The sequence below is a fragment of the Neurospora crassa genome, linkage group IV, assembly GCF_000182925.2.
Source record: "Neurospora crassa OR74A linkage group IV, whole genome shotgun sequence".
NCBI classification, from domain to species: Eukaryota; Fungi; Ascomycota; class Sordariomycetes; order Sordariales; family Sordariaceae; genus Neurospora; species Neurospora crassa.
In genome coordinates this window covers 2,014,482-2,029,056 of record NC_026504.1, presented here as the reverse complement: position 1 = coordinate 2,029,056, position 14,575 = coordinate 2,014,482, and the positions used below count along the sequence as shown (strand labels likewise).

At 35.6% G+C, this 14,575-nt stretch overlaps 1 protein-coding gene across 1 annotated transcript; it reads left to right on the top strand.

The window, feature by feature from the left end:
• Positions 1–11,164: 11,164 nt before the first annotated feature.
• Positions 11,165–14,537, top strand: NCU09727 (NADPH-dependent FMN/FAD containing oxidoreductase). Its single transcript, XM_959336.2, has 4 exons — positions 11,165–12,082; positions 12,137–12,315; positions 12,415–12,513; positions 12,595–14,537. Exons 1-4 carry the CDS (start codon positions 11,903–11,905, stop codon positions 14,228–14,230), a joined length of 2,094 nt encoding a protein of 697 aa, XP_964429.2. The 5' UTR covers positions 11,165–11,902; the 3' UTR covers positions 14,231–14,537.
• Positions 14,538–14,575: the final 38 nt, after the last annotated feature.

Genomic DNA, 14,575 nt, shown 5'->3' with positions numbered 1-14,575 from the left:
GGGATGGCATCACAAATAAGGAAGTTAATGTTATTGAAGGTTGGCAAGGGTGGGCGGGCGGTCGGTCGGTCGGTGAGGGCCCGTTCAGTAACACACTGCTAGCACCCAGCAGTCCATACTGCTGCTGCTTTTTCGTTGCCAAGACGATTTTTCCGAAGTCGCTAAACTGATTTTGGTAGCATTTGTGTGGGGAATCTGTTTCAGCAGTTCGGACTGCTGACTTTCTTTGTACCTCGCCAAGACTCGCTAAATCTGGGCCACAAATTTCTATATCGAGTATAGTATCGTAAGATTCTGCCGCTTTTTTGGTGTTGTATTGCTAGAATCTATACTACTCGATTCCGGGCAATATAAACTACTGCGACCAGATTTGTTAGTATTTTGCGTTGTAACGAGTTCTTCTATATCCAATCTATATAGCAGCTATTCCTAAATACTATAACTACTAATACGTATTAATACAACCGAGTCGCATTTATATACGCTACTTATATAGCGATACGTACAATTATTAAAAATAAATAAAGACGAGGGGTTATATACCCGGACGGTCCTACTACAACTCGTAAAATTGTAGAGTCTTATTACTATAGATTAATTATATAGTTTAAAGACTAGTTTAGAATAAATAAATCTACCTTTAATACCCTTATAATATAATTAAAAATCTATATTAGTTTAATTCCTACCCGCTATTAAATACTAGAATAAAAGTTTATAGTTGCTTTCTGGATATTCGGTACGGCCTAATTTTAGAGGGAAGTATCTTATAAGTTTAGGATTAGTATAAGCTCTATTAATACTATTATAAAAGATATGTTGGACTAGTTGTATATTTTATATAAAGTAATTATTCGCTTACTAGAGGATAGTTATTTAAAGACTAAGATTGAGTTTAATCTAAAATTTAATACCTTTAACAATTATATCGGTACTATTAATAGTATATATATAACTACTTATATAAAGAGATTTTAATAGTAATAATAGCGCGACCGGAATAGTAACCTTATATAAAATATATTTATAGTAGTAAAATTTAACCATTTATTCTCGTACATACTAGTAGGTATAAAGAAGTCGATTAATAATACTTTATTTTATTCGTAAACATTTAGGAGATTATTTCGTATATTAAATAATTGATATTACGTTATTAATGCGGAGTTTAGTATGAGGCAGGGTATTGTAGTACCTTTTATTAATATTAAATACTATTTTGAGGATTAGAGAAATAAGGATAGAAGATTAAAGATTGCAAAAGAATTATATAATTTACATTACATTTATATTCGTATCGCCGTCGAGTATACCTTTAGTATAGTAAAAAGAGTATAGAAGATTGTATGTATTATGCTATTTGAGTATAATATTGACCAATAAATTAAGATTGTATATATTGTAATAGCACTATACAATTTTATTATTACCCGGCGATTGAAGGTTATATTGAATAATAACGAAATAATTATAATAGAGGAGGCGAAGCGACGAGCAAAGAGAGTGTTAAAGGGTAAAACTAATTATTAAGTACGTTACTATACTACAACGACTACTTAAAAGCAATATTAGAAATATTTATAAAGAAGGAGGGAGAGGGGAGACTCTAACTTAAATTAATAATTATTAAATAGAATATATAAAGGAGGGGGGTAAAGTTGTGTGTGTAAAAGAAGGGTAGGGTTGTAAGTATGTGTGTAAATTGATGTGAAATATTAGATATTTATAAAAAGATTAGATAAATCGAGTAAATGCTAGTTATGTGTAAAATATTAGATAAATTAAGTAAATGCTAGTTATATATAAAATATTAGATAAATTAAGTAAATTATAAATTTAATTAGATAATTAGTATTTGTACTAGTATATATATAGAATCTACCCCCTATACTCTACTCTATTCTATTTTACCCTTCTTACTCCTTTTATTAATTTATATATAACTACCTTATCTCTCCTCTATAACTATTATATTTAATTACGCTTATTAAATTACTCTCTAGATAATTTAATACCTTTATTATCTCCCCCCTAATTATTTTACTAGTAAACTACTTTTAAATATCCTTAATTGCCTTTTATAATACGGCGGTACCGGGGAGTTTTAGCGCCGCTAGTAACGTTGCTACTATTATTATCGATTAATTCAATTTTTCCTCCTTATTATTACTAGCCTTCCGCGGGGTTCTCTTATATTTTATAAAAATAGGGTCTTTAATAATAATAGAGGTTCAGTTTGGATTTGTTTAGTATACTTCCTTTTAAGTAGGAGTTTCGCGAATCCGTTTCTTACGGGTAGGTTTATTATTTCTGTCACAGGGTTAGCCTATGTGCCTTATACCTGGTGCTAGCGTACAGCAGCTTCTAAGACTACTGTACGCTATTATTACCGCCGGCAAGCCGACTATTGCCGGCAGCTGATTGGTCAGAACGCTACCTGCCGCGGGTCTGTCAAATCCGCCGGCGGTTGCCTTCATAAGGCCAACCTTCTAGGCACTCGGCTACACTTCTCTTCCTTTCTCCTTTATACAATTACGTATAGTTATATTTACTATCTACCCTTTACCCGTAATAATTAATTACACCTTTTAACTATTGCGTTTATAATATAAAAAACCTCTCTTTCAGCGCGCAATTAATCTCCAATATCAGCGCGCGCGTATAGGAATTGCCTCGTCGACGAATTGCTGAATTTAGTACTCTAAAGCCCCGACCGATAGTTGTAGTTACGATAGTTGCAATCCCAGTCCCGCTCCCTTTATTTAGTAAATAAAGGTAGGTACTTTTTATTTAAGGGATAAGAGACCGCCTTGCGTAATTATTTATCTTTCTTATATCGAATAATAAGAGTAGTAATTGTACGTCCTTCTTACCCGTTAGTAATATTAATAATTTTATTAACCTTAATACCCCTCCTAGAAGTATACTATTTAATTTAAATGATATTTATAAAGTATTTAATGAAATTATTAATACTACCGATATTGCTGTTTATTAAATAATATTCGTTGAACTCCTTCCTTCGGTAGCGGTTAATAACCTTCTTACTAGTATTAATAATAATAAAGAGAAGAAAGCTATTCTCCGCGCTTATTTCAATATAATTAATAATATTATTTAAAACCCTACCTTTTATTTAATTATCGCCCTACTTAGTCGCCTTTACTATAATAATTTCGCTTAATACAAAAATATTACTATTAATTTCGAATGTAGCGAAAATAAATTATAGACCGCTTGTACGGTAGTTACTAAAGTTTAAAATAATTTTAATTAGAAGAACTTCGATTATTTTGACTTAATAACCGAATTTAGTACTTTTTAGAAGAAGTTTAATAATTTTACTATAAACTACACCGCACTTAAATCCTATAGTATTAATATTAAATCCTTATATAATAACCTTATTAAAGTATCTAATACCGGTACTAGTAAAATATTATCTTTAAAGCAAATTATAGAAAATCCGTTAATTTTTACTAGTAAGGAGAATATTAACGCTACTCGTAAATATAAAATTTTTAAAGTATAGCATTTTTATATTTAATCCTAATAGAAGTACAACCCCCTCTTATATATTAATAAGGACGTTAAAATTATCTATACTATTATACTATTAGGTCCTAAGATTTTATTTAGTATTTAAAATAATTTGAATATTATTTAAAACAGAGGAGATATAGATTCCTAACGTTAGAAGATAGGCGTTAAATTTATAAAATATTTAATTACCCGTTTTTAGAATATTAATTTAAAAATAAATATTAGCCGTTGCTTCAAGGAGTTCTTTATAAAAAACATATCTTTTATAAAATTCGAACTAGAATTTACTAACCTAATAAACCTCTACAGCCTTAATAACTCTATAAAGGTTTATTACTTACGTAATAAAATTAATAAACGCTTTTATAACGCCCTTATGTACTACGACCTTCCTAAAGCTAATAATTTTAAGAAATAGTTTATAATCTATTGTACTGTTGCTAATAATCTAAAGGATACTAACTACTATTATAAAATAAATACCCGGATCTTTAGTAATAGCGCCCCTACCGGTAGAGGCTCTAGTAATACTAATATTAATATAAGTGGTACTAGCTTGTATAATACTAATAATATCCTTATTAATTAAGGTAGTAATAAAATAGACTTCAACGCTATCGACCTTATTATTTTTATTTATAAGAATATTCTTAATTAGCGTACCTACAAGGGTAAATACTACTATTATAGTAGTAATAGCTATATTGCCTATAATTACTTCGCTTCGGTTAATTATAATTCTTAAGGCCCTTAGTATAATAAGGGTAAGAAGAATAAGGGTAGGGAAAGAAGTAAGGGCCGTCGTAATAAGGAGGAAGTTTGTACTACTAAGGCTACGCCTGCCGCCGCCGCTACTACCCCGGCTATAATTACTACCGCTGTTGTAGCCAGTAATAAATACTATAATAAATTAGAAAATATTTAATCTTTATACCTAATTATATATAGAAGCCTTTCCTATTATTACTATAAAAATAAATTTCAAATTCTATAGAGTTAGAGGGTTTGGAGGAGGTTAGAATACAATTGCTAAATAGTTCTACTTCCTTAAATTTAATATTCTTATCTTCTTACATTATAACTAAATTGTATAAAAATTATTATATTACCCTTATTAATTCTAATTATTCTATATTCGCCTTTATTAATTATTCTTTCGTAATTAAATACAACCTTCCCTATTTTCGCCTCCGTTAAGTAAAGAAGCTCGTCCTTACTAATAAAGTAATTAAAAGTATTATTTCTAAAAGGGTAATAGTTAAACTCCGGATTAGATACTATAGTAAAATAATTACCTTTTTAATTTATAATATTTTAAAGAATTATCCGGTAATTTTAGAATTCCCTTAAATATAATACTATAAATTTAAAATTAATTACAACCAATACAGAATATATTTTACTAACCCTATTTACTAAAGTCGTTATTTACCTATTAACCTTCTTAAAGATTAATTAATAACGCCGAAAATTCTTACTAACCTAATTTTAATTATAATTATCTATAGCAAGAACGCCCTATTTTATTAACTAGCTCCGAAGTACAAAGCTATTCCTCCTACCCGGAAAATACTAACTATTAACTTTATTCGAATAAAATTAATATTATTACCGCTATTATAAATATTAGTAATAAACCCGGGGAACGGAATTATTTACCCTACTTAAATAGAATTACCGCTATTACTACCGCCGCTATCTTTTATAGTAGGGAATAATAAAAGGATTTTGTTTATTCTCTAGGATAATTACTAATTTATTTCACCCCTTATTAAAGTATTAATAATTAGTAGAGTTGGATTTAAAATTAGTATTATAAGTATAGCGGCCCTTCTTATTAAAATTAAAAACCTAGCGTATTATAACCCCTATATCCGTCTAAACGGCCAATATATTTCTATAGGTATAAAGTACCCCTACGCTAATTATTATTATAATTTTAATAGGACCTCTTCTATTGAACCAAACGATATTAGAGAATTTAATATAATTATTTTCAATTTCATCTACGAATTTTAACGCCTATAGCCGTACATTACGAATTATACCGAATTCGAAAGGTTGGTTACTATAATTAAAATCCGGAATATAGATTTAATTGAAAAAATAATTATAAATATTATAACTAGTAATAATTAATAGTATAAGGAAAGTCTCCCTCCCTTCCTCTACCCTTTTATTAATAATTTAATTAATACTTATTTATTTGAAGAATCTTAGGAAGTAGTAGTTTTAGTTAAAATAATTTATTTAATTAGTAACTTTAATTAGGACGTACTACTTTACGAAGAAACAATCTAGTAAATATATTTAATTAAGATTTTTAATAAAAATATAAAGAAGTTCCTTAATAAAGCCAACCGCCTAATTAAAATAAAAGACGAGATTATTACCCTCTTAAAGAAATTAGAAGGTCGCCGGTATATTAATAAAATAGTAACGTTCCTCCCCTCTTTAACCGAAGAAATCCTACTTTACTATTTATATAATTATAAAATTAAATTGTAATTAGGGGCGACTCCTCCCAATATACGGCTATATTATATATCTTTAATAGAGGCTAGTATTGTTAAGAAGTAGATTAATAATAATTTAAAAAAGAACTTTATCCGCCTATCTTAATCTATAACTATATTTCCTATTCTTTTAATTAAGAAGCCCGGTAGCGGTATCTGTATTTATATTAACTATTATAATATTAATAATATAATATTAAAATTATATTACCCTCCATTATTAATTAAAGAGACCCTTAATATAATTTGTTATATAAAGATTTTTATTAAATTTAATATAATTACTATATTTAATAGGATTCGTATAAAGGAGGGATATAAATAGTTTACTACTTTTATTACTTAATTTAGCTTCTACGAATCTATTATCTACCCGTTCGGCCTCTAAGGCGCTCTAAGGACTTTCTAGAATTATATTAATAATATTTTATATAATATCCTTAATGTATATATAATAGTATACCTTAATAATATCCTAATTTATTTGGACAACGAGGAAGACTATGAGGATTATGTTAAGGAGGTCTTCTAACGAATAATTTAAGCGGGATTTTAAATTAATATTAATAAATATAAATTCTATATTATAAAGATAAAATACTTAAATTTAATTATTATACTAGGAAGATTTGAAATAAATCCCAATAAAGTCTCTACTATTGTAATTTAGGAAGTTCTAAAGACTAAGAGAGCGCTATAATATTTCTTAAGCTTCGCTAATTTCTACTAACGATTTATTAAATACTTTTCGATTATTGCTAGTCCGCTATACGAATTAACGAAGAAGTCGGCTAATTAATAATAGACTAATTAATATTAAAAGTCCTTTAAGGCCCTTAAAAAAGCCTTTAATAGTAACCCGGTACTTCGAATCTATAATTAATTTAAATAGACTATTATCGAGATAGATACTTCGAATTAGGCTTACGGTAGTACTCTATCCTAATATAATAAGAAGGGAGTTTTATACCTAGTCGTTTACTTTAATTAATAATACTCTTTGGCCGAATATAATTATAATATTTATAATAAGGAATTGTTCGCTATTATTAAAGCCCTTGAGGAATAGTACCCTAAGTTAGAAGGTATTTAAGAATTATTCGAAGTCTTTACCGACTATAGAAGTTTAAAGACCTTTATAATTAATAAACAATTTACCTCCTATTATATATATTAATTTCAATTCCTCTCCTATTTTAATTTTACAATTAAATACCGCCTTAGATTTTTATAAGTACATTCTAATATACTAAGTAGGAAGCTAAAGGACTTACTTAAGAATAACGCCGACGAGAGGCTACTAATTAGGAATAAAGTCTTATTCAATTATAATATCTTTATTAATAGAATATTCATTTTAAAGGATAGAAATAAGGAGGTTAATATTAGTACTAAATATATCTACAATCTAAAAGTGCTAAACAAAAAGTTAATAGATAATTTAATAACGGAGGGCTATAAAAAATTAATAATACTTTAGAATATTATTATATACCTAACGGACTCTAACCGTCGAATATAATTTAAAGAGGTTAAGGATTATATAAAATAGGTCCCCTTCGTTAAATACTATATAATTTAAAAATAGACGTACTTCTATAGTACTATCCTTGTTAACCCTACTAATATAGAACTTTATCTCTTACTCTTCCGACGTATTTATAATTCGTTAGTTACCGGTTACCCGGGTTGCGAAAAAACTTACTTGCTATTATCGCAGTCCTTCTTTTAGCTAGGAATATACGCTATAATTTAATTATATTACAAAGCTTATCTAGCATACGCTAAGTCCAAACTATTATAATATACCCTCTATAATTTTTTAAAACTATTAACAATACCCTTCGCGCTATAGAAGGATATTTCGGTCGATTATATTACTTTATTTATACCCTATCTATACCGCGGACAAGATTTTAAATATATCGCTATTATTATTAATTAGTTAATAAAAATATAGTATTATATCCTTATTATAGGTTTAATAGTAGAGGAATTGGTAGAACGTTTTATAGAAAAAATTTATAGTATTTATAATTTACTAGATTCTATTATTTCTAACTGCAGTACTTAATTTATTTTATAATTTTAGAAAGCCCTATTATTATAATTAGAAGTCGCCCTCAAGCCTTCCTCGGCTTTTTACCCTACTATTAATAACCAAACTGAACGTATTAACACTAAAATAGAAAAATACCTTCGCCTTTATATTAATTAAACATAAAACAATTAAATAAATTAACTATTAATTACAGAATTCGCTAAGAATAATTTAATTTTTAAAATTATTAATATCTCTCCCTTCTTTATTAATTATAGTTTCTACCCCTATATAGGTATCGAACCGGTAAAATTATACCCGTTAGAAATATTAGCGGTATAATAAATTGAATACTTCAAAACTAATAAGCTAATTAACTAATTTAAATAAATTTTAAACTTCGTTATAAATTAAATTTAGTAAATATAGTAGCGCTACGAAAATAATATAAATACCCAACGAACTAACGTACCGAAATATAAGAAGGGAGATAGGGTTTTACTTAATATTAAGAATTTTAATACTGGCCGCCCTTAGGTTAAATTTACACCCCTCTTTGAAAGACCGTTCAAAATCGTTAAAGCGGATAGTTATTGAATTACGCTCAAATTTCTAATTAATATAAAGTATAGCCCAATATTCTACATTAGTAAAATTAAATTATAAAATAAGTAAGGTCTTCCGGGGCAGATAAATGTAGGAGAATAGAATGTTTGCGCTAACTATAATCGAACTATAAGGAGGATTAACGATAGGGAGGACTCGGTGGAATATAAATTCGAAAGGATCGATAAATACCAAAAAAATAATAAAGACTATTAAGAATACCTTATCATTTAGGCACTTCTATATATACTATTATAATAGCCGTATACTAATATATCTATAGCCTCCGACGTTGTACGGGCCTTCTACAATAGACACCTAGAAGCGCTATACCCGCCGGCCTAAGCGGCGGTAGAAAAAAAGCGGAAGGAGAAGGAGGTAGAGCGGGAGGCTCCAATTCTACGGCGGAGGTTACAACGATAACTACTAGCGGTAATAAGGATTTTTCAAGAGCGGACCGCTTATTTAATAGGGATTTTTATTATTTTATATAATATTAATTAGCTATATAGCTTCTTTTAGTCCAGGGAAGTATCACAAGGTTAGCCTATATACCTTATACCTAGTACTAGCGTACAACAGCTTCTAAGACTGCCGTACGCTGTTATTACCGCCGGCAAGCCGATTATTGCCGGTAGCTAATTAGTCAGAACGCTACTTACCGCAGGTCTATTAGATCCGCCGGCGGTTGCCTTTATAAAGCTAGCCTTCTAGGCACTCGGCTGCACTTCTCTTCCTTTCTCCTTCGTGCAATTACGTATAGTTATATCTACCATCTACCCTTTGCCCGTAATAATTTCTCTCCTTATTATTATTGTTGTTATTCCTACTACTATTATTATTAGAACCCTCCTTACTATTGGAATTACTATTACTAGAGCTATTATTAATATCCTCGTCTCCAGTAAACTCTTCCTTATTTTACTCCTTTTTACTACTATTATCCCCTATTTTATAAATATAATAACCGGTAGGATATTCTTTAGTAAAAATATCTTTATATACCTCCTAATTATTTAGCAGGGTAGTACGAAGCTAATAATAATTTTTATACTTAGTATTATAACGAATAAAGAATTTATCCTATATCTCTTTAGAAGTAGTCGGCATATTAAATACCTAATTGTACTCTACCCCCGACGTAATTATTAATTTCTTTTATATAATATATTAATTACATTTAGTATCCTACTTCGATTTTATTGCGTTAGCAGTCTATAGATATTGTAGTTATTACTTTTTAGTCTATTTAAGTATATACTCCTACATTTTCCCGAACTTCTTTACTTTACTACTTTTAAAATAACCTTTCTTTTTATACTTCCCGAACTAAACTATTATTTATTTAATTATTTTATAGCTATAAATAATATGCTTAGGCGGAATAGTAGAAGGGGGAGCCGTACGTACCCGAATTATCCGCTTGCGTTTGGTGCTAGTAGTACTTTAAGTAGATTATAATTGTATAGATTGGGCGTTAGTCGATTGCTGGGTAGATTATAGTTGATTGGGTTGGGGAGATTGTAATTAATTGGACTGGGGAGATTATAATTAATTGGACTGGGTAGATTGGGTAATATTGCTCTCTAGGGGAGTCTGGAGGGGAGCAGTCGGTTGGAGGGGAGTAGTCGGCTAGAGAGTCGGCTGGAAGGGAAGCTGGCTCTCGTTGGCGGGTATTTTATTATTATTAGTAATTGAGGTATAAAGGTAGTTGTGGAGGGAGAGGTTCCGGTTATTGACTTTAATCGAGGATAGGTTGATAGGTTCCTCGATTGGAATTTCGTCATTAGTATTCTCTATTTTATCAATTTAGCTAGTAAAATAAAGGATATTAAACAGACGAAACCATTACAACCTTTTACGTATCTATATTAAAGGCGGTAAGTCGGAAGTTACTAGATTAGATTAGAATTGTATAAGTTTAGAGAGTGGACCTTATATGTAGTACAACGACTAGCGACCTCCACTCTAGCGCTAAGAAAAGTCACAGCAGTATGGACTGCTGGGTGCCAGCAGTGTGTTACCGAACGGGCCCTGAAAGCTGTTCCTGGGGTTATCTTATGGAAGGTTTGAAACAGGCCGAAACTGACAGTCCGTGCTGGATGATGGCCTCCTAGCTAGGCCTCCTATTAGTCCCTGTAGCTCTCAACTGGACAATGAGAGCGGGTATTTACCATACATGCTAGAGGATACTGTAGCGTTGCCAGAACTGAACCTCTCGCTTCATGCTCAGAGCAGACTGGACTTCACAAGTCGAGAGAACTGCCCGGCTGGCGGAAACTTGCCCGTCAGGCCCGGCACTTGAACCATTTATTCACTGTCCTCCCCGCGCGCCCTGGTTTTACCCTGCTCCAGGTTTTGGTGGGGGCCGAGATCGGGGCGCCACCACCTGCGGCCTCCGATAAGTAGCCTGCTGTGAGATGCTTGATACCTGTACACCAGTGACGGCCTTCCTGCCCCACTATCAACTTCAATTATTTGCCCATCGACCCAGGCGTCCAGTAAAGTTCGCGAGCAATTGCCAATCTACGCAGAAACACTTTGTCTATCCGAAAGCACCCCAGCTTCACGGGTGACGTACCCAGGCCTCCGAATCGAGGCAGTCAGTTGCGCACGGGTGGTTCAAGACAATCCACGAGCCTGCTGAGAGAGAGCCCCAGACCAGACCTAGGTTCAAGAGAGCTCGTCGCCCGTCTGTACCCGTGCTTTTCCATCTTCAACACCTCTAGCCTTGGATTTCGCCCCAAAGCCAGCTCTCAATCATTTGGGTACCGCTTGCACGATTTCTGATCGAACGAGGCTGGGTAAGGTACCTTTGAATATTGTATCAGGGAGTGGGCGTGTTTGTCTAGGCTGAGCACATTTCAACCCTCCCGAGAAACGAACCTAAACAGTTCCCCTTCAGATAACCCTACGATAACCCAGAAGTGAGAGGTGTCCTTGTAACCCTCCCGGTTGTCCCTAGAGGTACCTCAGTTACAGAAACCCACACAGCAGCTGCAGTCTTTAGGTGGTGAACTTCCCCATATTAGTCATACCTGAATAGGTGATATTGATATCTCGGATATTTACCATCTACGCTTGGCGGCTGGCTGCGCGGTAAAACTGTTGGAACTCACCACACATCCCTGGCCAACAGCCTGCAACACTTGCCGGAACAACGCAGGCAGCACCTAATCTTATTGAAGAGAAGACCATGGGGGAACCCGTGTTGGCTGCTTCGGTTGCGAAGTCGACCACGATGGAGGGAAGGAATCTCATCCTGCTCTATGGATCTGAAACAGGTAATTCAGAGGAAATCGCCATGGAGCTGGCCAAAATGGCGGAGAGATTACACTTCAATACTGTTGTTGGCGAAATGGATGACTTCAAGTTGGTGCGTTTCGCTGTGCTTTTATCAATGTATTCCAAATGCTGATGTTCTCGTTAGACGGACTTGTTGCGCTACTCTTTGGCCATCTTTGTCACCTCTACCACGGGCCAGGGTGATATGCCAAAGAACACAACCACGCTGTGGAAAAGTCTTAGACGTACCAAGCTCAACAATACCAACTGCCTTGCACCTGTAAAGTTCTCCATCTTCGGACTTGGTGATAGCTCTTATCCAAAGTAAGATCACGCTCGTTATCTTCGGACAGTCGGAATAAGCGGCACCAGTCATGGCATGAAACCATTATGGTGTTGGGGACTGACTTCTTGTTCTTCTAGGTTTAACTGGGCAGCGCGGAAGCTTCGTGTGCGACTTTTGCAACTTGGTGCTTCCGAATTTTTTAGACCGGGCGAAGCTGACGAGCGACATGAAAATGGGCGAGTGAAATTCGAGATCCTCTCCTTGGTCGGTCATCCAGATTATGGCTCTCTATAGCTAACACACAACTCGGATTGCAGACTCGACAGCATCTATTTGCCCTGGTATCAGGAGTTGAGAGAGTCATTGTTATCTCAATTCCCTCTTCCAAAGGGCATTGAGCCCATACCAGACGACGCTCCACTTCCACCCAAGTACAACATCCGGCTTGTGCCGTCAACCGGCTCACTCAAGGACAAAATCACGAACGGCGAAGGCCATGTCTCGCAAGTCGAGGACAACGAGCAGTTAGCGGCCAGATTCGAGCGGATGAGTACCGAGTCGGAAGCAACTGAGGCCCCGGGGCAGAAGGATGGTACTGACGTCCCAGATTTTCCGCCAGCGAAATTGCTGCCAATACCTGGTTCTTTCACGGCGCAAGTTGTTTGCAACAAGAGGGTGACTCCAGAAGACCACTGGCAAGACGTCCGACACATCGAATTTGAACTCCGCAGTCCAGGACGCAATGGGGCCATGTCCTTTGCCGGTCAAACACTCTTAATCTACCCTAAGAACTATCCCAAGGACGTACAAAAGCTGATTGACTTGATGGGGTGGAGTGAGGTGGCCGAGCAGAGAATCGAAATCGACTGGGTGAAGGGCACTCGGCCAAGAGACTATCACTTTTTGAAGGATGCAACAATTCGCGATGTCCTGACGCACAATTTCGACATTAGCGCCGTCCCCAAACGGACATTCCTCGAGTTCATGGCCTACCACACCACCAACCCTCTCGAGAAGGAACGTCTCCACGAGCTCACCCAGCGAGGTGACAGCGACGAGTTCTACGATTACACCTCTCGCCCGCGTCGAACCATCCTCGAGGTCCTCGAGGATTTCCCCGGCGTCAAGATCCCCTATACTCGGCTGCTCGAGTTTCCCATCATCCGCCCCCGCGAGTTCAGCCTCTGCAATGGTGGCGATCCCGCCGTCAACGCCAAGGATCTGGTCATCTCCAACGAACAAGACACTACTACTACTACTACCACCGATGTTTACAAGTTCGAAATCCTTGCCGCCCTGGTCCATTACCGTACCATCATCCGCAAACCCCGCCAAGGCCTCTGCTCACGCTATCTCCGCCACCTCCCCGTCGGGACCACCGTCCAAATCGGCATCAAGCCGCCCAGCAGTCCCTTCGCCATGGACGACCCGTCCTTCTACTCGCGACCGCTCATCGGCGTCGCCACGGGGACTGGCATCGCTCCGTTTCGCGCTTTGCTTCAGGACCGTTGTCTCGTCCAAGAAGACCAGCAAAAGCTGGGCCCAACCCTCCTCTTCTTCGGCTGCCGCAACGCTGCAGCCGATTTTCACTTCCAGGCGGAATGGGGGACTGTTCCCAATCTAACCGTTTACCCCGCATTCTCCCGGGACAACGACTCGTCCTCTACCGAAGAAGAAGAAACCAAACTTGCCCTCCAACGAGCAGCAGGCATCTACGACGCAGGCAAGAACTACGTCCAAAACCAAATCCGACAGCACGCCGCCGAGGTTGGTGAGTTGTTGAGGCAAAATCCCATTATTGTCGTCTGCGGAAATAGTGGGAGGATGCCCAAGAGCGTGAGGGAGGCGTTGGAGGATGCGGCGGTTGGAAGTGGGGTGGTGGCGGATAAGGAGGAGGCGAAGGGGTGGTTTGATCGGAAGGAGAATTGTGTCTATTGGCAGGAGACTTGGTAGGTTTGAGAGTTGCTGTGTTTGGTGGTTGGCTGGTTGTTTGAGGTTTGGTATGGGATGACATGGGGGAGGTGAGCGCGGAATGGGATGGGAACCCAAAGTGGAGGAGGATGAAGAGGAAAGGACGAAAGGAAGGAAAAGGCGGAGAAAGGAAAGCAGATAAGATGAAGCATAGGGTGAAGAGGGCTTTTCAAAAGGGGTGGTTGGGTTGGTTTAGAGTTATGCACATATAAACCAAGGCTGGAAAGGTACAAGTAGAAAAAGCCTGGTTTTTCATTTGAAGTGCTCGCGACCTCGAGAACATTTTATCACATCACGTCATCAGTGAAGGGATTGAAAACCCATCAA

Coding starts and splice junctions, on each gene's coding strand:
- NCU09727 (XM_959336.2), top strand. CDS start 11,903: ATGGGGGAACCCGTGTTGGCTGCTTCGGTTGCGAAGTCGACCACGATG. Junction 12,083..12,136: donor AAATGGATGACTTCAAGTTG/GTGCGTTTCGCT, acceptor TGTTCTCGTTAG/ACGGACTTGTTGCGCTACTC. Junction 12,316..12,414: donor GGTGATAGCTCTTATCCAAA/GTAAGATCACGC, acceptor TTGTTCTTCTAG/GTTTAACTGGGCAGCGCGGA.